General features: G+C 40.5%; 1 protein-coding gene across 1 annotated transcript in view; it reads right to left on the bottom strand.

Moving 5' to 3' along the window:
- POLN (DNA polymerase nu) overlaps nucleotides 1-23,422 on the bottom strand; it is a 236,183-nt gene that overhangs the window by 89,809 nt on the left and 122,952 nt on the right. Inside the window, exons 12-16 of the mRNA XM_073343208.1 lie at nucleotides 19,098-19,181; nucleotides 18,088-18,177; nucleotides 8,356-8,412; nucleotides 7,480-7,533; nucleotides 7,170-7,235 (exon numbers count right to left, since the gene is read on the bottom strand). Of these exons, the coding sequence (XP_073199309.1) occupies nucleotides 7,170-7,235; nucleotides 7,480-7,533; nucleotides 8,356-8,412; nucleotides 18,088-18,177; nucleotides 19,098-19,181 (351 nt within the window). The remainder of the gene's footprint in view (nucleotides 1-7,169; nucleotides 7,236-7,479; nucleotides 7,534-8,355; nucleotides 8,413-18,087; nucleotides 18,178-19,097; nucleotides 19,182-23,422) is intronic.

The following is a 23,422-nucleotide window of genomic DNA, read 5'->3' as shown; positions in this document are numbered from 1 at the left end:
ATTACAACAATCTGTAACCCTTAACCCCCCTTTTTGTCCTATAACTACAAGAATGTTAATGGGCCACATCACCTTGAATGGTCCCTCAGAATGTGTGTTAACTACTACTTATGCTAAACTATCTGCTCTACCTTGTATTTAGCTTTGATACTCTGAGTACCTTTCCCAAACCTAAGGAAGAGCTCTGTGTAGCTCCAAAGTTTGTCTCTCTCACCAACTGAAGCTGGTCGAATAAAAGATGTTACCTTGCCCACCTTGTCTCTCTAATATCCTGGGACATGCCTACAACAACACTGTATTTGGCCACTCTTATCAATACTGACATACTCACTACACCTCACATCCTGGTGTCGTATTTATTTAGAAGGTGACATGTAATATATAGTTTGCTCATTGATTTCACTGTGAAATGATTGGAACAACACTGTAGGTGAAATTACGGGGACACTGATATTATGTCTGTCATCTGGCACTGGGCTACATGGACCATTGGTCTGACCCAGTATGGCTATTCTTATATGATGTCTTGGATACTATGAGCAGACAAAGGGGACAAAACGGGATTTGCCATATAAAGGGGAAAGAAAACATGGTGGCCGATGCCCTGTCTAGGAAAGATGATTCTGACCTGCTGCCTCCAGGTCAGCCAGTGGCTAACCCTCCTCCAGTTTTGTAAGAGGGGAGGTGTAACCTTAAGAGTATCTCACTGCCAGATGGCAAGGGACTTCCTAGTATGTAGCTGTGAGTTTCAGCTGGCTTGACCAGCCCAGTGTATGCTAACTCATTATTGTCATAATCTGTATCTAAAATGGGTCACATAAGGTATCATATGTGAACTGGTGACACATTGGTGATTAATATCATTGTGAAATGTATGTATTAGCACTATATGAGGAATTATGGATACTCACTAATATTATGCTTTAAAGTCTGTGATCCTTCCCCACAGAAGGACAGATCTCTCCTTCTGATTTCCCAGACCAGTGTTTGTGGACATTTGGAAGGAATAATTGTCAGCATGATGGATTACATCTCTACTCTCTGAGTGAATTCAGTGACAGAGTTTAGCCATGCAAATGCCATCTTTGGGCTCAATGGCCCCATTAAAATTTCTTCACTGCCTGAATATCAACCATATTACACAGGGGATATTTCTGGCTCTTACTTGGGTGCTGTCCCTAACTCCTTCTCCCATCCACACACAAAAGCCTCTCACCCAAGTTAAGTGGTGATTTTTAAATGGGTTAGCTGGCACAGGTGGGGTGTGGATTAGCATTGTTTCCACTTTCACTCTGGAGAGTAACCTGCCATGCACTCAGGATGCAGACTAAATCATCTGAGTGCTGATAGTCTTCCAATGCCTTCCCAAAATTCCATCCCATGTGTCCAGAGGGACAGACAAGTTATCTCACAATTCACTGGGCAAGAATCATAGAGCAGCTCAGCTTACTGTAACACAAAAGAAAAAACAGTCTCTCACCTTTCATGACTATTGTTCTTCGAGATGTGTTGCTCATGTCCATTCCATTGTAGGGGTGTGTGCTCGCCTGAAGTTTTTCCCTCAGTTGTATCCATAGGGGACTGCCTCTGGTGCTCTCTGGAGTGGTGCGTATATGCGCTGGTATAAGAGGTGCTGCCGGCCCCCTCCTTCCCTCAGTTCCTTCTTCTGGAACTCCAACAGAGGGGAAGGAAGGTGGGTCATGGAATGGATATAAGCAACATCTTGAGCTGTAGCTCACGAAAGCTTATGCTCTAATAAATTGGTTAGTCTCTAAGGTGCCACAAGTCCTCCTTTTCTTTTTGCGAATACAGACTAACACGGCTGTTACTCTGAAACATCTCAAAGAACAACAGTTATGAATGCTTGCTCATGTCCATTCCATTGTAGGTGACTCCCAAGCAGTACCTTCAGAGGCAGGTAGGAGTTCACAGACAAGTCGATCGCAACACAGCTCTGCCAAATCCAGCATCATCCCTGGCTTGCTGGATGATAGCATAATGCGTTGTGAAGGTGTGCACCGACGACGATGTCGCAGCTCTACAGATGTCCTGAATGGGGATATGGGCCAGAAATGAGGCCAATGATGCATGAGCCCTCATGGAGTGAGCAGTTATTAATGGTGGAGGCACCAGCCATGCCAATTCATAATAGGTACGGATGCAGGTAATGATCCAGGATGAAATCCTCTGAGCCAACACTGGGAGGCCCTTCGTTCTGTCAGCCATTGCAACAAAGTGTTGAGTCAATCTGCGGAAGGGCTTAGTACGCGCAAGGTAGAAACCCAGGGCACGCTGGATGCGTAGGGTGTGTAGACGCCTTTCCTTGTTGGACGCATGGGGCTTTGGACAGAAAATTGGGAGGAAGATGTCCTGGTTGACATGGAAGTGCAACACCACCTTTGGCAGGAAAGCAAGATGGGGACGCCGTTGGACTTTATCCTTGTAGAACACCGTGTACAGGGGCTCCAATGTAAGAGCCTTAATCTCAGAGTCTTGCCTCACCGAGGTAATCGCTACAAGGAATGCGACTTTCCATAACAGGTGCGAGAGAGGGCGCAAGAGGCCCAAGGCTCAAAAGGAGGACTGGTGAGCCTGGAAAGGACCAGGTAGAGATCCCATTGGGGAACTGGATCCTGGACTGGAGGAAACAGTCTCTCGAGGCCCTTCAGGAGCCTGATCATCCTCTTATGTGAGAATACCAATCTACCGTGGACGTCAGGGTGGAAGGCCAATATGGCCGTCAAGTGCACTTTGATCAATGAAAAGGTAAGGTCTTGATGCTTTAAATGCAGGAGGTAATCCAGGATGGACTGCAGAGACATGCTGACTGGAAAGATGTTCCGCTCTGACGCCCAGCAGGAGAAGCGCTTCCACTTTACGAGGTAGGTAGCCCTAGTGGAGGGCTTTCTGCTTTCCAGAAGAACCTGCTGGACTTGACTGGAGCAGGCCTGCTTCTCAGAGTTCAGCTGCCCAGCATCCATGCCGTGAAACGGAGAGGGGTGAGATTCGGGTGCAGCAACTGCCTGTGATCCTGAGAGAGCAAGTCTGGACGGTTGAGAAGAGGCCATAGTGTTGCTACGGTCAAGTCCACGAGCGTGCTGAACCAATGCTGATGAGGTCAGGCCGGGGCGATCCTAATGACCCGAGCTTTATCCTTCTTGATCTTGGAAAGGACCCTGCTGATCAAAGGGATTGGCGGGAAGGCATACATCAGAGTGCCCGACCAAGACAGGAGAAAGGCATTGGATGGTGGGCCACTATCAAGGCCTTGAAGAGAGTGAAACTGGTGGCATTTTCTGTTCTGCCTGGTAGCGAACAGGCCCACTTGGGGAGCTCCCCACCTCTAGAAGAGCATCCTGATGACCACTTGTGGTGAAAGAAGGACATGCTAAGGTAATCCGCCAATGTCTTCCAAACACCGGGGAGGCGGGAGGTTTCCAGGTAGATCGCATACTGGATGCAGAAGTCCCACAGGCAAAGGGCTTCCTGACAAAGGGCTGATGGGTGGGTTCCCCCGTCTGCTGACATAGAACATGGAGGCCATGTTGTCTGTCAGCACCTGAATCACGCAACCAGACAGATAGGGAAGGAATACCTCGCAAGCCAGGTGGATGGCCTTGAGCTCTCTGATATTTCTGTGAAGCGACAACTCTTGCAACCATAGGCCCTAAATCTTGGGAGCTCCGAGGTGCACATCCCAACTGAGGTCAGACTCATCTGACACCAGAGAAACTGTGGGTCGAGGAGTCGCAAATGGAACATCTTCCAACACTGGATCCGGTTTGGACCACCATTGAAGGGAGGTGAGTACCTGGGGCAGGATCGTGAAGAGCCTGTCCAAAGGGTGTCTGGCTGGGGAATAGATCGATGACAGCCACATTTGAAGGGGCCTTAGCTGCAGCCTTGCATGCCGGACGACATAGGTGCATGCAGCCATGAGTCCTAGGAGTCTGAGGCAGACCTGAGCTGTGGTGAGCAAGTGTGCGGTGACTTGGATCAGATCTGATATTGCCCTGACCCTGGCCTGTGGTAAAAATGCTCTGGCCTGTGTGGAGTCAAGGATGGCTCTTATGAACTCTATCCTCTGAACAGGGACCAATGTTGATTTTTGTTCATCAGCAGGCCCAGAGCTTGACAAGTGACTCGCAACATTGTGACACTGAGCTGCACCTGCTCTTTGAAGCGGCCCTTGATGAGCCAGTCGCTGAGTTAGGGATAGATCTGGATACCTTGACATCTGAGGGAGGTTGCGACTACTGCCATGAACTTTGTAAACACTCTTGGTGCTGTCACTAGGCCAAATGGGACCACCACGAACTGGTAGTGTGTCTGACCAACCACAAACCGTAGGAAGAGACAATGCAGGCAAGTAAATTCTTCATTAAATTGTTACTCCTTACTTTTTTAGTGGGGTGTTGGGATTTGGGGATTTTTTTGGGGGACTGCTAGACTTAGCCTGAAAAACAAAGGAGTATATCTCTGTTCCTTGTTGAAGTATTAAAGCTGCCATGAAGTCCTGACTAATGTCTTGTGATGATCTCAAGCATGCTCATGATGGGAGATGTGAACATGAGACACAAAATGCCCATCAGTTTCTTTTATGCCTTATACTCTTCACACAGAAAACCCAAATGGATCAGATTTTTAAAACTCAACCTTCTTTAAATGCACAGTTTGCCAGCATAAGTAATGGTGCAATTTGCACAGCTGATAAGAACATGGTGGTAGTGCAGTAAGACTAACCTCACAGAAGGGAGCACATTGTGAGATCCTGGTCAAAATTAGACCCTGTATAGTCGTCCCTTCAATATTTTTGCATAATAGTGAAAACAGAAGCTGACGATCATTGCAAAAATATTTAGTTGTATATTTATGAAAACTATAAGAAAAATTTTGTTTTGTTTATTTGAAACAGGAGGGAAGATATTGGCTAGATTTTCAAAAGTGCTCAGCACCAACAACTGGGACCATAATTTCAATATTTTCAATAAGAGTTGAAGAGTGCTGACTGTTATTTAGGTGCCTAAAGGGCAGCAGAGTGTTTTTTAAATTCTGCCCCCACTTCTGGAAATTCTGGTCATGGTGTTAATACATACTACGACGCAAGTATCAGTTTACTGTGAAATACAAAAGAAAAATGTTATGTTTAGTTGAACTATACTGCGTTACAGACAGAATAATCATCAACCTTTTAGCATTCTGCTAGTTCATTTGTCGGACTGTAGTATGTCAGACATAAGTGCTTTTTCACAAACATTTATAAACCAAAATCATGAAAAGTATAATGTAAATAACGTAAAATGATGATAATTTTGAATGCTGGAGTGTAAAAACACTATTTTCTCCTCCTGTCCCTCCATTTATACACTTTGAAGAGCTCAGGTTAAAAATGCATAACCTTCTTCTGTTTGCCACATACCCACAGACAATTTATATGGCATGTTACCTAATGCTGACAATGAAAATGTCTAAAAATACAATCTTGTGCAAGAAACATGCACAAGATACTTTGTAATGTCAGAGAAGTCATTCTGAAACATTTTAAAAACTTCATATACACAGTGCACTTATAAGCAAACATGTTTCCCTGCCTCAAAAAAGGCATGAACAGAAATCAAATTAGTTTTATTTATTAAAAGACATGTCAGTACTATTAGAACTAAGGTATTTGTTTTGTATAAATGCCTCTTGAAAGTTTCTAACTAGGTAGTTATGGGGTCCCATCAATGTCATAAGAAGTAATCACATTTAATATGATTTAGTAATTCAAGATATCCAGAATTAGGTTAGCAAACCAGGTAGGTTTCAATGTAAAATGAAATATAGACCCACTTGCATTAACATAAGAAAGGTAAGAACAATTAGCACATCTTAAATATGTGTGTTAAGCACTGATCTCTCTTTAGGTTTCTGCTTTAGTTCCCTCATTCTTTAATCTTTACATTCCCCAAAACTATTAGCAATAATTGTGGCACATTATTTTAAATACATTTAACCAGGTTTAGCCTTTTCTCCTTTTTACTGTACATGTACACTACAATGTCAGAAATAGCAAAATGTCATTAATTTTAAACATTCATACTGATAAGGTCTGATACATATTTATTTTTTGGTTTATCATTTTTTGACCCAGTGAAGTTGACATGACCTAAGACGTGCAAGCCCCAGAAGGATGCAGATACTAGCTCAATGGCAGGCTGACCTATTCAGTAGAAAGATCCCAACTCCCCTTAATACTGCCATTTCACAAATGGAAAAGGGAAATTATGTAACTTGACCAATGTCACAAACCAAATACATGTCAGACTCAAAAGTCAAATCCAGTCACTCTCTGCAATCTAAACAAATGGCACATGAGTTTTACTTAAGCCTTTTAAATAAAAAAGTCACCTTGAAGCAGAGACCAGGCCTCAGAATTTCAATCCAAAAAGATGAAAGTTTTGGAAAATTAGGAGCAACTGAAAACAGGAGTTTATATAATGGGTGTGATCTGGCACTCATTACAGCTCTAGCTACAAGGAGTAAAGAATTAAGGTAGAAAATTAAAAAGAAAAGAAAAAATAAATAGAATAAATATACAGACACTGAAATGAAACAAAGGTAATGAGACAGAAATTCAAAGAAAAAGTATCATCTTATGTATTGGGTTTAAAGGCATGAAGGGTTATGTTACAAAGTGTGGGTGTGATTTGCTGTCCTTGCAGAGCACAATGGTTGTACCTCAGGTCAAAAGTTTTCACTAATTGCTCTAACAATATCAGGAACCAGAGGCTACATGGCTCAGAACTGAGGATTTGTAATATCCCTGTCTCTTTTAGGTAACCTAAATGCTAAGCAATGAACATTATACTCTGTTCTAAAAGTAGTTGTCAATATTATTTAATGTAATCTCTGTCTAAAGTGCAATACCAACTTAACTATATATTTTGTTCCTCTCTCCCATCTACATACAATATTGAAATTACTAGTTCTTTGATCCCTCTGATAGCCAAAGGAATACTAGTTTGGAATTTTTCATGCATATTAAAGAGTATGAAGCAAAATTATGTAAAGGGAGTGTATATTTCCATTTAGCTAACCTGGAGCCCTCTATTGGACATGGCTGACACTGAAATGCATTTTCACCACACTTTCTTTGAATGAAGAAGGCTTCTAAAACACTCACTTACAGGATGCTTGGCTGAAAGTCTGCCAGTCACAGTTGCTGTCTGATTCCATGTAGATGAAATAAATCCCTTTAGAAGTAAAAAAAAAATCCAAATATAAAAGCATGTTGTAAATTGTTGCAGAAGTCAATATGTGAAAATGAAATTTTACTCTAAAGCTTATATATACTATGTTATCAATATTTCCATATAAATAGAAACAAGGATTATATTTTTAATAAAAATGTTATAATTTTAAAAAACTTCAGAATTATTTCAAAGCATCTTATATAGAATACTCAAATTTACAGGGGGAGCTTTTTTACATTCTTACCTTTTTCATGCATGAAAGTAGTCCATCCACATAGGTTGACTTTATCTTGTGAACCTAAATTAGAAAAAGAGTTTAGTACCTCTCTCTCTCTCTATATATATATATATAGTTATGTAAATTGTAAGAGGTTTTCAAGTGGAAACTCATACTCTTCAACCCATTGACAACTATAGAAAATGTGTAGATACCGCAAAACATTTTCAATAGAAGGGATGACAGAAATATTCAATAATGGTTCAATACACTGACTTTAATGGTGTTGAATATTTGGCTCTAGTCTAAATATTTGGCTATGCAGGTGTTGCAGTGTGAAAGTTTTAGAGTTTGTCGCTCAGAGATGCAGAAACAAAGGATGACACAAGAAAGCCAAAGACTGATTTTTCAGTTTTACTCTGGAAACACATCCATTGAAAACGCAACTGTTAAATGAAATGGGCATACTAAACTAATGTTGTGATGGATTGTCAGCAGACTATTGTAAAAATAAGAAATAGCAACATATCAAAAAGTCCACTGATGTAGCCCCTTACAATCTCGAGCTCTGTTCTTGTTCCAGATTTTCTCATTGGCAGTGCACTGTATCACCAAACCAATTTTGTTAGTGAAGTTTTCTAAAATTGTTTGTGCAACAAATATTTAGCAAAAAATGTGGCTTCAGCTGTTAACTGCAAAAAATGTTGTGCAAACCAAACCTATTTTTGAACTCATACTAAGAATTTACCTACTGCTCCAGAAATATGAAGATTATTTAAAGAAATACGTGAAATCATATGCTAGCCAAAAGATTCTCAGACAAGTGGTGTAGTAAAGCTATATTTTTGTTCAGTTAATTCTTGCTTTCAATGCAAATATGTTCTTTATGAAAAATGAACTCACCTGTCGGTATTCTAAAATTATCTTAGGCAATGGATGAAGATCTTGCAGTTTATGTAACTGGGGAATAAATAAAGAATTTGACTTAGTAGTGTGCTAGTTATTTAATTAAATTTTGTTATGTTAACAAGCTTAATTTAGCATTTAGAATACTGACTGATTTCTAGATGGCTGAAACCTGAATACTACCTCTTTTAGTAGTTAGGAGCAGCATCAGTAGTGTTAAAGGTCAAGCAGAATTTCTAGAAGCTGAGAAGTGGGACAGGAGGGGACTTTTCATAGAATATCAGGGTTGGAAGGGACCTCAGGAGGTCATCTAGTCCAACCCCCTGCTCAAAGCAGGACCAATTCCCAGCTAAATCATCCCAGCCAGGACTTTGTCAAGCCTGACCTTAAAAACTTCAAAGGAAGGAGATTCCACCAGCTCCCTAGGTAAAGCATTCCAGTGCTTCACCACCCTCCCAGTGAAAAAGTTTTTCCTAATATCCAACCTAAACCATACTTATACATCCCAAAATGCCATTGGCCTTCTTGGCAACAAGGGCACACTGTTGACACATATCCAGCTTCTCATCCACTGTAACCCCTAGGTCCTTTTCTGCAGAACTGCTGCCAAGCCATTCGGTCCCTAGTCTGTAGCGGTTCATGGGATTCTTCCGTCCTAAGTGCAGGACTCTGCACTTGTCCTTGTTGAACCTCATCAGATTTCTTTTGGCCCAATCCTCCAATTTGTCTAGGTCCCTCTGTATCCTATCCCTACCCTCCAGCATATCTACCTCTCCTCCCAGTTTAGTGTCATCTGCAAACTCACTGAGGGAGCAATCCACACCATCCTCCAGATCATTTATGAAGATATTGAACAAAACCGGCCCCAGGACCAACCCTTGGGGCACTCCACTTGATACTGGCTGCCAACTAGACATGGAGCCATTGATCACTACCCGTTGAGCCCGACAATCCGACAGCTTTCTATCCACCTTATAGTCCATTCATCCAGCCCATACTTCTTTAACTTCCTGGCAAGAATACTGTGGGAGACCGTGTCAAAAGCTTTGCTAAAGTCAAGGTATAACACGTCCACCGCTTTCCCCTCATCCACAGAGCCAATTATCTCATCATAGAAGGCAATTAGATTAGTCAGGCATGACTTGCCTTTGGTGAATCCATGCTGACTGTTCCTGATCACTTTCCTCTCCTCTAAGTGCTTCAGAATTGATTCCTTGAGGACCTGCTCCATGATTTTTCCAGGGACTTAGGGGAGGCTGACTGGCCTGTAGTTCCCCGGATCCTCTCTCTTCCCTTTTTTAAAGATGGGCACCACATTAGCCTTTTTCCAGTGGTCCAGGACCTCTCCCGATCGCCATGAGTTTTCAAAGATAATGGCCAATGGCTCTGCAATCACATCCACCAACTCCTTTAGCACTCCAGGATGCAGCACATCCGGCCCCATGGACTTGTGCTCGTCCAGCTTTTCTAAATACCCCCGAACCACTTCTTTCTCCACAGAGGGCTGGTCGCCTCCTCCCCATGCTGTGCTGCCCAGTGCAGTAGTCTGGGAGCTGACCTTGTTCGTGAAGACAGAGGCAAAAAAAGCATTGAGTACATTAGCTTTTTCCACATCCTCTGTCACTAGGTTGCCTCCCTCATTCAGTAAGGGGCCCACACTTTCCTTGACTTTCTTCCTGTTGCTAATATACCTGAAGAAACCTTTCTTATTACTCTTACCATCTCTTGCTAGCTGCAACATCTAGGTGTGATTTGGCCTTCCTGATTTCACTCCTGCATGCCCGAGCAATATTTTTATACTCTTCCCTGATCATTTGTCCAATCTTCACTTCTTGTAAGCTTCTTTTTTGTGTTTAAGATCAGCAAGGATTTCACTGTTAAACCAAGCTGGTCGCCTGCCATATTTACTATTCTTTCTACACATCGGGATGGTTTGTCCCTGTAACCTCAATAAGGATTCTTTAAAATACAGCCAGCTCTCCTGGACTCCTTTCCCCCCTCATGTTATTCTCCCAGGCGATCCTGCCCATCAGTTCCCTGAGTTTGTCAAAGTCTGCTTTTCTGAAGTCCAGGGTCCATATTCTGCTGCTCTCCTTTCTTCCTTGTGTCAGGATCCTAAACTTGACCATCTCATGGTCACTGCCCCCCCAGGTTCCCATCCACTTTTGCTTCTCCTACTAATTCTTCCCTGTTTGTGAGCAGCAGGTCAAGAGCAGCTCTGCCCCTAGTCGGTTCCTCCAGCACTTGCACCAGGAAATTGTCCCCTACACTTTCCAAAAACTTCCTGGATTGTCTGGCATCAAGAAGCAGAGTAAATTCTTCACTGCTGTGAATGCCTGTGTATGACGCTCTGTACCTCGGGGAAACACCCAGCATACCCCCATGTTCATTCTTCTTAAATGATTGTGTGGTATCCCTTGCAAAAGTTTGTCATGTCAGGTGTCTTCAGAAGGCTCATGATGCACTGAACATTGTTGTTATAGTGATGTTATAGTAATTGTTGTTACAGTAATGTTATAGGTTGTAATTTCATGTATATAGTTATGAGGCTGAAAATGTGTCTTCATGGCTTAAAATAAGTCCAGGCAAAAACTCTCTAACAGCACCTCATCAAGGCATGTATGGGACAAACCCAGCCCAGCCTCACAGAAACAAAGGACGCTGGCCTCAGCAGCAACAAAACGATTTGTTGGACTCAAGTGAGTCACCCCCCTTCCTTTGGTCAGTTTGGGACTGCGATGAGGTAATGCTCACCTGACTCTGACGGGGAGGGGGCAAAGCCAAGAGGGAAGAAAGAACATGATAAAAGGGAGAGATGTTTGCCATGCTCTTCCTCCCTCTTCCACCTACATCTACAGACACCACCAATAGCAAGTGATTGAAGCGCTAGCGGATCAAAGGGGAGAGCCTGGCTGAAGGGCAACCAGCCAGTCTCTGGTGAGAAGCATCTAAGTTTGTAAGAGTACTGAAAGTGTTAAGATCAGCTTAGAATGTGTTTTGCTTTTATTTCATTTGACCAAATCTTACTTGTTATGTTTTGACTTATAATCACTTAAAATCTATCTTTGTAGTTAATAAATCTGTTTGTTTATTCTACGTGAAGCAGTGTGTTTGGTTTGAAGTGTGTCAGAGACTCCCCTTGGGATAACAAGCCTGGTCCATATCAATTTCTTTGTTAAACTGACAAACTCATATAAGCTTGCAGCATCCAACAGGCATAACTGGACACTGCAAGGCGGAGATTCCCAGGGTTGTGTCTGGGACCGGAGATATTGGCTAGTGTCATACAGTTGCAGAATCCAAGGAGCAGCTTACATGCTAGAGGCTCTGTGTGAACAGCCCAGGAGTGGGGGTTCTCAGAGCAGGGTAAGGCTGGCTCCCAAAGTCAAAGATTGGAGTGACCTAGGAGATCACTGGTCCAGATAATACCTTAGGGGAACATCACACTCTGGCATAGTTGGCACTGAGATCATATTTGGTCGATGCGATGATGCTGAAGTTGACAGTGTAGTTTCTGGAACGGGACTCAACGGTGCCCATTCTTGCACTACGGTCAATTAGTGGTGCTGTCTTAGGCACTAATTTGGAGGAGGAATGCTTGGTTCTCTCTTGCACTCTAGTCGACTCCCTTTCCCCCTGCTTTACAGAGTTTGTGGGGGTGGAGATCTTCCTCTGGTCAAATCTGGCATCAGTCCTTCGTATATGCCTTGCCCAAGCACTTGAAACAACTGTTGTGCAGGTTCCTCACAGGCATAGGCTTTGACAGAAAGCACATGGTTTGAAGCCTAGTGATCAGGGCACGACTCGGTACTGGCAACAGAACCCCAAAATGGGGAAAAACAATAAAAGCAAAACGTTTAAACTACTAAAATTTACTAACGACAGTAACAACTAACGATAACTAGACTATGTACATAAAGGTTGAGAGAAAACTGCACTAGCAATTGACAGGCATTCCAATGACTGTTAAGGGTGGTAAGAAAAAAAACTATCGGGGACCAGAGGTGGTTCTGCTCTTTATACCTGCATGCAGTGGTGTGCGGCAACAGAGGGTGCTTGAGCTACCCAAGAGATACTGATGAGGGAAAAAGTTTCCTATGACCGTGCGCTGGGCACAGAGACACCAAGAGCAGCATGCACATGTGCAAACACTCAAAGAAGAATCTGTTCTCCATATCTCATAATATATGACTAAAAAAATATCCAATGAAATTGAAAGGTGGCAAATCCAAAATTAATCAAAGGAAATAGTATCTCACACAACACTTAAGTAGACCGTGGAACTCATTACCAAGGACTTGCTGCTGAGGGCAAGAACTAAACAGGATTCAAAGAGGAACTGGGACATTTATACAGACAAGAACATCCAGATTTATTATAGTTAATGCTAACTAAAAGAGTATGTTAGTAAAGGAGATGAAACTTCATGTTTTAGGGTTTACGCACATTTCTAACTATTATGGATTAGATTACACCTGCAGGGGGGCTGATTGCCTCATACCTGCATATTGTGAGGTTTATCACACATTCCTCTTACGTATCCTGTGCTGGCAACTGTTGGAGGCAGAATACTGGACTAGATGAACCATGCATCTAATCCAGTATGATAATTCCTATGTTCCTATGACACAGAAGACAGGTTTTTCCATGACTTTGTCTCCCAGCCACTGAATCAGAAGTAGTCCACATTTTTGTTGTTGACTGATACAGAAAACTCTGTCTGTGGTATCCCCTATCTTGGAATATAGACTGCTGCAAATTGTTGTTCAGTTCTCATTTCCTTGGAGACCGTTCTGAATGTCGAGTTTCCGCATGAATATATTGAAAAGCTGAAAGTACCGCACTCCAACTTTTCACTCAATTAAGTCAGTCCAAAAGACTTCCATTCTCAACTGACAGTTGAGGGTGCTACTTTGTTACATAAGCTACAGCCGTGCAACTGTCACTCAGAGCGGAGAGACAAAGTGGATAAGGTAGTATCTTTCATTGGACCAACTTCTTTTGGTGAAGGATACAAGCTTTTGTGCTTACACAGAGCTCTTCTTCAGGTCTGAGAAACTAACTCAGAGTTGCAGGGGCAGTTGCGGGGGTCACAAGGCATCTTATGTCTTATCCGTTATCCACAGTGCTCCTCTTGTATTCTAGAGAGGAACCATTTTTCCCAACAGGAAAGTGTACCCATGTGCACCCACAAATTGGCCAGGCAGGCTTTCATAGTGATCCTGAATTCAGGAATTTCAGACAAAGATTTCCCTTTGGTCAGGTTTCTATATCTGCTCCATATCATGAACTGAAGGACTGAATAGGTCAAGTGAACTCACACTGATAAAAGAAACAGGTGAAAAGGCCTCATTTAAATAACCACTCACTTAACTATATCTAAACAGGAGTCAAACTGTATCTGAATCCTAGGAGACCAAGGGCCTACCAAATTGTTGTAGTTGGATCTCAGTAGGGTCTGAAGTAGCTGCTTGATGTTTGTTGCTCTAAGAGAAGTAAGATACTCTGAGAGTGAACAGAGCCTGGCACAAGGTGTCAAATCTTGTGAACGGGATAAAAGAATCTTGTCCTAATTGTTCACAAACTCATGTTGTTTAAGAACCTCTCTCTCTGTGAGCCCAAAATCACCTTCTGTCTGCACTGAAATCCAATGGAGAGATCATACAAGTAGTGAAAAATGCAGATACCTCATCTTTGAAGGAGGCAATAATCATACCACAAAAAGGTTGAAGAAGATTCTTGGAGCTGATGAAAGGCCAAAGAAACAGGTGAAAAGTAGGGCTGTCAAAAGATTAAAAAAATTAATCACAATTAATCGCACTGTGAAATAATAATAGAATACCATTTAAAGATGTTTGGATGCTTTCTACATTTTCAAATATATTGATTTCAATTACCACACAGAATACAAAGTGTACAGTGTTCTCTTTATATTTTTTTTTTATTACAAATATTTGCATTGTAAAAAACAAAATAAATAGTATTTTTCAATTCACCTAATACAAGTACTGTAGTGAAATCTCTTTATCATTAAAGTTGAACTTACAAATGTAGAATTATGTATATAAAAACTACATCAAAAAATAACACAATGTAAAACTTTAGACCTACAAGTCCACTCAGTCCAACTTCTTGTTCAGCCAATTGCTAAGACAAACAAGTTTGTTTACACATTTGCAGGAGATAATGCTATCCGTGTCTTGTTTACAAAGTCACCTGAAAGTGAGAATAGGCATTCACATGTAACTGTTGTAGCTGGCGTTGCAAGAAGCGCTAAAGATTCATATGTCCCTTCATGTTTCAACTACCATTTCAGAGGATGTGCTGATGATGGGTTCTGCTCGATAATAATCCAAAACACTGCGGACTGACAGACATTCATTTTCACCATCTGAGTAAGATGCCACCAGTAGGAGGAGGATTTTCTTTTTTGGTGGTTTGGGTTCTGTAGTTTCCACACTGAAATGTTGCTCTTTTAAGACTTCTGAAAGCATGGTCCACACCTCATCCCTCTCAGATTTTGGAAGGTACTTCAGATTCTGAAACCTTGGGTTGAGTGCTGTAGCTATCTTTAGAAATCTCACATTGGTACCTTCTTTGCATTTTGTCAAATCTGCAGTGAAAGTGTTCTTAAAATGAACAACATATGCTGAGTCATCATTTGAGACTGCTATAACATGAAATATATGGCAGAATGCGGGTAAAAGAGCAGGAGACATACAGTTCTCCCCGAAGGAGTTCAGTCAGTCACAAATTTAATTAATGCATTTTTTTTAATGACCATCATCAGTATGGAAGCATGTCCTCTGGAATGGTGGTCAAAGTATGAAGGGGCATACGAATGTTTAGCATATCTGGCACGTAAATACCTTGCAACACTGGCTACAAAAGTGCCATGTGGATGCCTGTTCTCACTTTCAGGCGACATTGTAAATAAGAAGCGGGGCAGCATTATCTCCCGTAAATGTAAACAAACTTGTTTGTCTTAGCAATTGGCTGAACAAGACGTCGGACTGAGTGGACTTCTGGCTCAAGTTTTACATTGTTTTGTTTTTGAGTGCAGTTATGTAAGAAACAAAAAATCTATATTTGTAAGTTACACTTTCATGATAAAGAGATTGCAGTACAGTACTTGTACGACATGAACTGAAAAATACAATTTCTCATTTATCATTTTTACAGTGCAAATATCTGTAATAAAAAAATACAAAGTGAGTACTGTACTCTTTGTATTCTGTTGTAATTGAAATCAATATATTTGAAAATGTAGAAAAACATCAAAAATATTTATTAAATTTCTATTGATATTCTATTGTTTAACACTGCGATTAAAACTGATTAATCGTGATTAATTTTTTTTAAATCACAATTAATTTTTTTTAGTTAATCGTGTGAGTTAACTGTGATTAATTGACAGCCCTAGTGAAAAGGCCTCATGTAAAGAAGGCTGTACATAAAAAAAAAGGGTGATTCCTATTCCAGCCACAGGCATCAAATGTCATCCCACAGAGCTGTTCACTTAGCAGGGCTGAACGTTTGTGCCATCTCCAGAGAGGGACCAACAAAAGCTGCTGCACCCACTAATGAGATAGCCCGTGCTAATAGTTCAGCCGGTATATCTTGCAGCTGGAGGAAGACACTGGCAGACAAGTTGCATTTACCTACTCCTAACTGGTCCACCATTGAGGTAGATCAGTCTGTGTCCTCCGAGGTGGAAGGGTGAAGAGAGATGACAGAAAAAGCAGGAAATAGACTGTCTCCAAGATCTGAGTCTGATGGTTCTCTCAACAAACCAGGCAGAGACAGCAGAGTGAGGTGCTTCTACCAAATGGAGGCAAAACATTGGACTTTTGGCAGAGTTCCAAGCTATCGATCTATAGGGAGCACTTTTGTGCCAAAATCTCTCCAGTGAACTGCCTCCATGAGTGCCTGTGAGTATTGTTACCTAGTAGTCTGTTCCTGTGCCTGTGAATAAATATTTTTAAAAACCAAGGAAGGAATCCTGAAAGTTAAAATATACCTAGGCAGCCCACTGCCAAGTTCAAGAGAGTCCCTTCTACAGGCGAAAAAATACCTGCCATTAGGTGTATCTTCCCGGCAATACCAAGGTAAGGTTCTGGGGAATTTTAAGAACTTTATAGCCAAAAAGCTAGAGAGTACTCCATTATCCCTGAAAAGCCTTGTAGTAGCTAAATAGAATTATAATCGGAATCTTTTCTATATTAAGCCTGCAAATATCAGGAGCAACTGAGTTCTTCACTAGCCTTTTTATTATTGATAAACAGTACCTACATTGGACAAAAATTCTTTTTAATTTTTGGCACAAGAAAACTAAAATGAGATTATGACAATTCAGAAAGTGAAGGAAAATTTTTAAGCAAATGACAAGTCTACTGATGCAATAATAAATAAATTGTATTCCTATAAACTCTCACTATTATTACTGAAAATAACAAGGATGAAAACCACCAATGTAATAACAGACCCCCAAGGTTATACTCCTGTAAAATGAGAGCATTAAACAGGTATGCATGGTTTCTTAAGTACAATATTTATTTGTAATAAACTGTCAATCAATTTTCTACTTAATAATTGTAAAATGTAATTTACTGTGTTTCTCACTTTTGCTATGCCTTTTTTCTGTTCCTGAGTTCACTTTTTCTTATCCTTCCTACAATAGATTTTGATGTAATTTTTCCTGCATAGTTTACAGTTGTGTTTCTTCTTTTCTTACTTTCTCTTTCTTGCACTGCACTCACTGTGTGCTCTATCTGAGCCTCCATCATTTGATTTTTTTTAAATAGTTTCAACGGATAATATCTAGGGTTATTTTTAAGCATTTTTCTTTTATCAACATAAATTTTCACAGTTGCAGGAAATTATGGAGAGATCAGAAAAGGGAAGATCAGGATTGTTTAATAACAATAGACTTTGAGATTCAAAAAGTTAAAGCTTCATAACTATTACAACACAAATTGTTAATATCAGATGTCAAAATATACAAAGTAAATATCCTTATATCAAACTCTAAGTTCACAAGAGGCATTTTTCTTACTTTGCCTAGATGTAAATTTCTATTATGAATGGAAATATTTTTTCGTTTGTGTGTGGTTGGTAAAATTGATGTTTACCAACATTTACTGATTAAAATCTAATCCTTCCAAGCCTGTCTATATTTTTGCCTTTCCAACTTCATTCCATTAAATGTCTTTCTACTATGTCATTTTTCCAAGTTATGCAATCAATTTTTCTCACCTTCCCAGCCTTTCATGCATACAGTTAGTCAAATGTTCCAGGCACATGAGAGCCATAGAACTAAACTAAGACAAGGGACCCCAATGTCCAGAGGCAACTCCCAAGAATACTTACTGGTGGTCAGCAGAAAGCTGCCTGGAAAGCTGGATGCCAGCTCTCCTCCTGGTTTCCAGATGTTAAATTGCATCAAAAGACAGCTAGAAATACACTAAACACTTTCTTAATATTATTTTCTTTACATTATTGCTGTAGAAGCCACAGGGATGTAATGTGATCATGAATAGCAGTAAGTTCATCCATAAGACATCTCTCTCCATCATATGAAAAAGTTTGACAATTTCTGAACTAAGTAAACTGGACCGTAAATTTGAATCAAGTTTAAAACTTAAAAAACAACAAATAAATATTTATGAGTTTTGTTATGCTAGCAAATTCTAAACTAGGTATATGTTTAAAAAACCTTTCAGTTCTCACCACAACTTCAGAAGTGGATTGAAGATGCTGCATCTCAGTTCTGGGAACTTTCTCACACAGCATATGGAGCTTTAGTTTTTCGAACAATACCTATATTAACAAAAATATATATATTTCAAGGTGATGAAAATGTTTGAAAATTGAAACATAATGGAGCATTACTATTGTGCATCTGGCCTTAAACTCTATAGAAAACAAAAAGCATTCTGTAGCAAAGAGGGAACAAAATGGGTAAAAATTGTTAGATATTTGTAAAATTGTTGTATTTATCAACATCAAACAGATCTTTAATTTTAAAGATGCCTAAAACAGATGAGTCAAATATATTGCTATTGCTATGACTTGGGTGAAACCTTTTATGGATTGAGTTAAAACCCCATTGAGATTGACAGATATGAACTCACCCTTCAATTAACATGACCCATCTAAGACAAATGGTGTGTGGTGACCCTGCATAGGAACTTCAGCTAAATATTTTTTTGGGTTGTGTGGTTGTGTGTGAAGGGCAGATCACACAGAAACAGAGAACAGACAAGAACAGAGAGAGAGGGACAGACAAGAAAGCCAGTTTGGAGGTTGGAAGCATGATGTGACGCTGGAAAAAGCAAGTGAAAAAGCTTTTGATCTGGTGTTGGCTAATGAGGCTTAGGGACTTAAGCTAAGAAATTGCTCCTTTTGTTCTTGGTTCCTTCTGCATTCAGAGTCACAGGACTTTGTACATTCCTTGTAAGAAATAAACAAGACTTCATCAAAGAAAATACCAGTCTCCATCAATTTCTTCTTCCAGTTGGAACATCCCCAGGACCCCAAACTTTGCTCAAGTCAAAAAGGGGCAACGCTATGTTTGTGAGAAAGCTGATGACATATCCTCCATCATCATCATAAAATGACATAACTAGTACAATAAGGACAAGATTTCCAAAGTTGTGAGCATTACTGCTTTATAATCCCTCTCCATGAATATTTTATAGTGTTAATAATTTAAAGAAAGGTAGCAATCTAAACAGTACCTCTCTCAGCTGACTACTGCTGGTCAATAGGAATTGTTGTCCAGCAGCTCGATGGGCTTCCTGCTCAAGCTCTTTCAATCGCAACTATAAAATTGGTACATCATAATTATTCCACTTGCACTACTTTGTTCTATTTAGAGTTACAGTCTAATTTAACAAGCATTCAGGACTATTTTTACTTACTTGCAATTTGATCACTGTATGTGTCACCATTTTTGGCTATGTTTAGTTTGAGAACATAATTTATTAATGATTTGGAAAGGGGCTGAGTAATAAGTAGTGACTAGCAAACTTTGCAGTGGACCAAGTTATTTAGGTTAGTCAGGACCAGAAAGGACTGTGAAGAACGTTAGAGATCTACACGATCTAGGTGAATGGGCAACATGATAGCAAGTTAAGTTCAGTGTTGATAAATGCAAAGGAATGCAAATTGGAGGGCAAAATTAAAACTACTCATGCACTTTACAAATTTCTAAATTAATTGTATCAGCTCAGGAAAGGGACCTAGGCATTATTATGTGGACTGCTCAGTGAAGACCTCTGCTGAATGAGCAGTTGCAGTCAAAAAAGCAAATAAGATTTTTGGATGCATAAGAAATAAGATGGAGAATAATACAGAAAATATTACAATTCCATTATATGAATCAATGGTGTGGCCGAATCCACAATACTCTGTTGCAGCACTTACCACCTCATCTCAAAAAAGATATTACAGAATTGGAACATGCTCACAGAAGGGCAATAAGAATGATAAATGGCATGCAAAAACTCTCATATGAAGAAACTGAAAAAAACCTGCAATTGTTTACCTAAACAGAAGACAAATGGGAGGAGATGAGACAAAAGTATATGAAATAAAGAATAGTATAAAGAAGGTAGATCAGGAACTTCTCTTCTCTGTCTCACAACACAAGAACAAGGGACATTCTATTAAATTAAAAGTGCAGAAAATTCAAAATTGATAAAAATACTTTTTTCATACTTTATGCAATAAGACTGTGGAACTCATTGCCACAGGACATTGCTGATGTCAAAAAATTAGCAACATTCAAAAAGGGACTGGATATTTATATGGATAATAAGAATATCCAGAGATATAATTACTGATGAAAAATTGTAAGTGATATTGAAGCTCATGCTGCAGGTCTTAAGCTAATCTCTATAGAACAGGATGAACCCTAATATGGAAGCAAACTGAAAAACAGTTTACCTGGTAACAGAAACAAAATTATCACTTTCTCTTCTGATTCATCACAAGGGAGTAATGCTTGTGGACTTTGGAGGTGATTTTATGTTGTTTCTGAAGGCTTCAGGACTAATCTCCACCCTTCAACTCAGGCCACAGAAAGTTCTTACAAAGCTGTAAAAACTCTTCAACCACCAATTATTAGCATTAAAACAACAACTTTAAATTATATTGCCTAACCTTAAGGCCAAAAAAAAAATGTTTAAGTCTCTGTGATGAGGTGTTCACCCCACATTTGCCTTGAAAGGGTTAATGCAGACTGAGAAGGGAGCTATTTAACCCAACAGGCCATAGCTAGGAGAAATCAGGTGGCTAAGCAATCCCCTGACCCAATGAGGAAGCCCAGCTGAGGGGAAACGAGCTGGGCGGGGATAATAAAGACAGGAAATTGGCAGCAGAGGGGCACTGCTGGGAATGTCTACAGTCACTCTCTGGGAGAAGGGAGGTGCATTTGGGCTGGCAAACCCAGAGGAGGGAAACCAGGAAGGTAGGACAGGGCTCAGGGAAATGCCATAAAGTCTAGAAGGGAACAGGCCTTGACTGCTGGCTAGAGGGTCACTGAGCCGGAAACCAGAGTAGAGGGTGGGCCTGGGGTTTCCCTGCTAGCCACTGAGGAAGTGGCACCGAGGTAGTGAATGGGAAGACTGCCTAGCACTGCTAGCAGGGAAAGACTTTGATACCCTGCAAGGGGAACCAACTTAGTGACCTGGCCAGAAGGCTGAATCACAAAGATGCTGCAGCAGCTAGTGGGATTAGAGAGGGGCCGCAGACCCGTGGAGAGATGGCATGCAATTGCAGGAAGGGACATTGACCTGGTGAGCTATTCCCCAGAACAATCAGGAGACGCTGCCTTCTTGACAGTGAGTGGATCACCCCATCACAGTCCCCCTTTGGAGAAAAATTCTGATTTGTATTCCAGTCATTTAGACTATCCAGGTGGGTTGAATGAGGAGAAAAGCTGCAAACAGAAAGACAATTATCAGAAAAGAATTTTTTGTTTCTGCTGCACAGCTTCTGTCCTTATCCATATAACAAGATTCTAGGATTGTCACTGTTTGTCAAGCATCGTTGAGGGCACTTTTTGTTCAGATATCACCAGGTTCAATCATCACTGGGTTTCACAGTCTGTTACCAAGCAATTTTTAAGTTCTCAGCCATTTTGACTTTACATATTACACTTGTGCAGTGTACAGCTATAGTAAGGGATGTATCTATGCCATTCCAAGAGTCCCAAACCATTGTGATATACAGGTAACTCAACCAATCACCATTCTAACTCTACAGCCAATTAGCATGCAACAATTTCATTGTATGAGGGAGACTGCACAGATGGTGGATTACTTGGCCAACTGCCTCATCCACGTGCCCAACTGTTACTCAGCCAAATCAACATAACTATCCATATACAACCAGCACATACAATAACCCCAAACATCACTCTGAAGCCTAGAATTTCTGTTGGAAACAGCTGCAAGCATGGCGAGTTTCTTTTGTTTAGAATATCACCAGGTTCAATCATCACTGTGATTCGGTGTCCATCTTTTAAGTTTTCAGCCACTTTTGGCTTTTTTCCCCCACACATACAACTTACGAATTACACCTGTGTGACAGCATGGGCCTTCAGCTACTAGTTCACCACATATGGAAAGTAAAGAGCAGTGATTCACAGAAGTAGGAGAGGAAAGGATAAAGCAGAATTTTAATTATTATTAAACAGTAGAACAATAGGAATAAAAGTTCCCCCTCCCATATAGTAAATGCTTCATAATTTAAATAATTATTTGAGAACCAAGCCAGCAGCACCTTCCTACCAAAGGATGCCACTGCAGAGGAATGGAAATCTACTTTGCCAATCTTCCTCAGATGTGGCTTAGCCTCTTTCTTCTGACAGTGATACCAGGAGCCTTGAAGAAGTCGTCCTGAGTCCCTTGGTATATGGTTTCACATATCTTTTAACATCTTGCCTGCAGCAACCTTGAGGTCTTAACACCTTTCTACTTTGGAGTGAATGAGACAAACAGGATACAATTGGTATGTGTACTCTGTATGCATGAGATGTATCTTTAGAGGTCTCGGAATGTCCATTTATGCCACAGCCTTCCAAAGGAAGGCCAAGGAAAAGAAAACAGTTCCCTAAACTGATGCAATTATCTCTGGTGAAACATGGGTTTGATGTTCCATCAAATCACTTCACAAGAAGGTTAAGAAGGTTGTAAGTGAACAAATTAAGTTTGTGAATTAGAGCAAAATGGTGGAAGAACTATTTCCCAGAAATTGCAGAAAAAGAATTTACCATGGGCACAATGATTTCTGGAGCTATAACAACTTTTTCCTCACAACAGCAGCAATGTATTTCTTTTATAGACAGCAGAACTAATGCCAAAACCTGTCTTTTGAAGGCAATGGTAACTAGAGAAATCAGCCACAGTTTTATTTAATTTGTCATTCTGATTAATCTTGACATTTAATTATACTCAATTCAATGCCTAACTAAAGAATGCTCCTAAGGCTGTTACCCACTTTTCTGTGATACTTGGTTTTAGTACTCCAAGCAACCATCTTGGAGCAACTCTACTGTAGATAAGATTTCCAGAACTTTATTGTTATTATTTCTTTCTATTATGATAGCATCTGTTAGGATACAGATATTCAGGCCTGTCTGTAAAGGCCTGTACGCTAAGAATTTAGGTGTATTCTTATCACTTGGCTAGTTAGAGAGATATAAAAGAGAGAATCAAAATCACTGTCTGCCGGTGTAAGGTCTTTCTCTTACTGTGACAGTCTGAGGCCCGGTTCTTAGGCTAAGGCCTTTGGATAAGCAACAGAGGCAGCCATAAGCTGGGAAGCAACCAGTCACCTCCTCACATTCCAAACTAGTCACATTGAAATAAGGTGCTATTGGGCTGTTAGGAATACAATCCTGTCCTGATAGCGCCCATCACCTCCAGAGAAAGGGAAGTGCCTAAAAGATATAAAAGAAAACTTAGTTTGATAGCATCCTGTCTGGCAAGAACTCACTTATCAATAGCTGGGATGTGAAATCCTCACTTCTGTATTGTTTTGTCATTATAGTTCCCAC

This window comes from Lepidochelys kempii, chromosome 4, assembly GCF_965140285.1.
Source record: "Lepidochelys kempii isolate rLepKem1 chromosome 4, rLepKem1.hap1, whole genome shotgun sequence".
In the NCBI taxonomy this organism is placed as follows: domain Eukaryota; kingdom Metazoa; phylum Chordata; order Testudines; family Cheloniidae; genus Lepidochelys; species Lepidochelys kempii.
The sequence above is the reverse complement of the archived record's forward strand: the minus strand, read 5'-3'. Positions and strand labels throughout refer to the sequence as shown.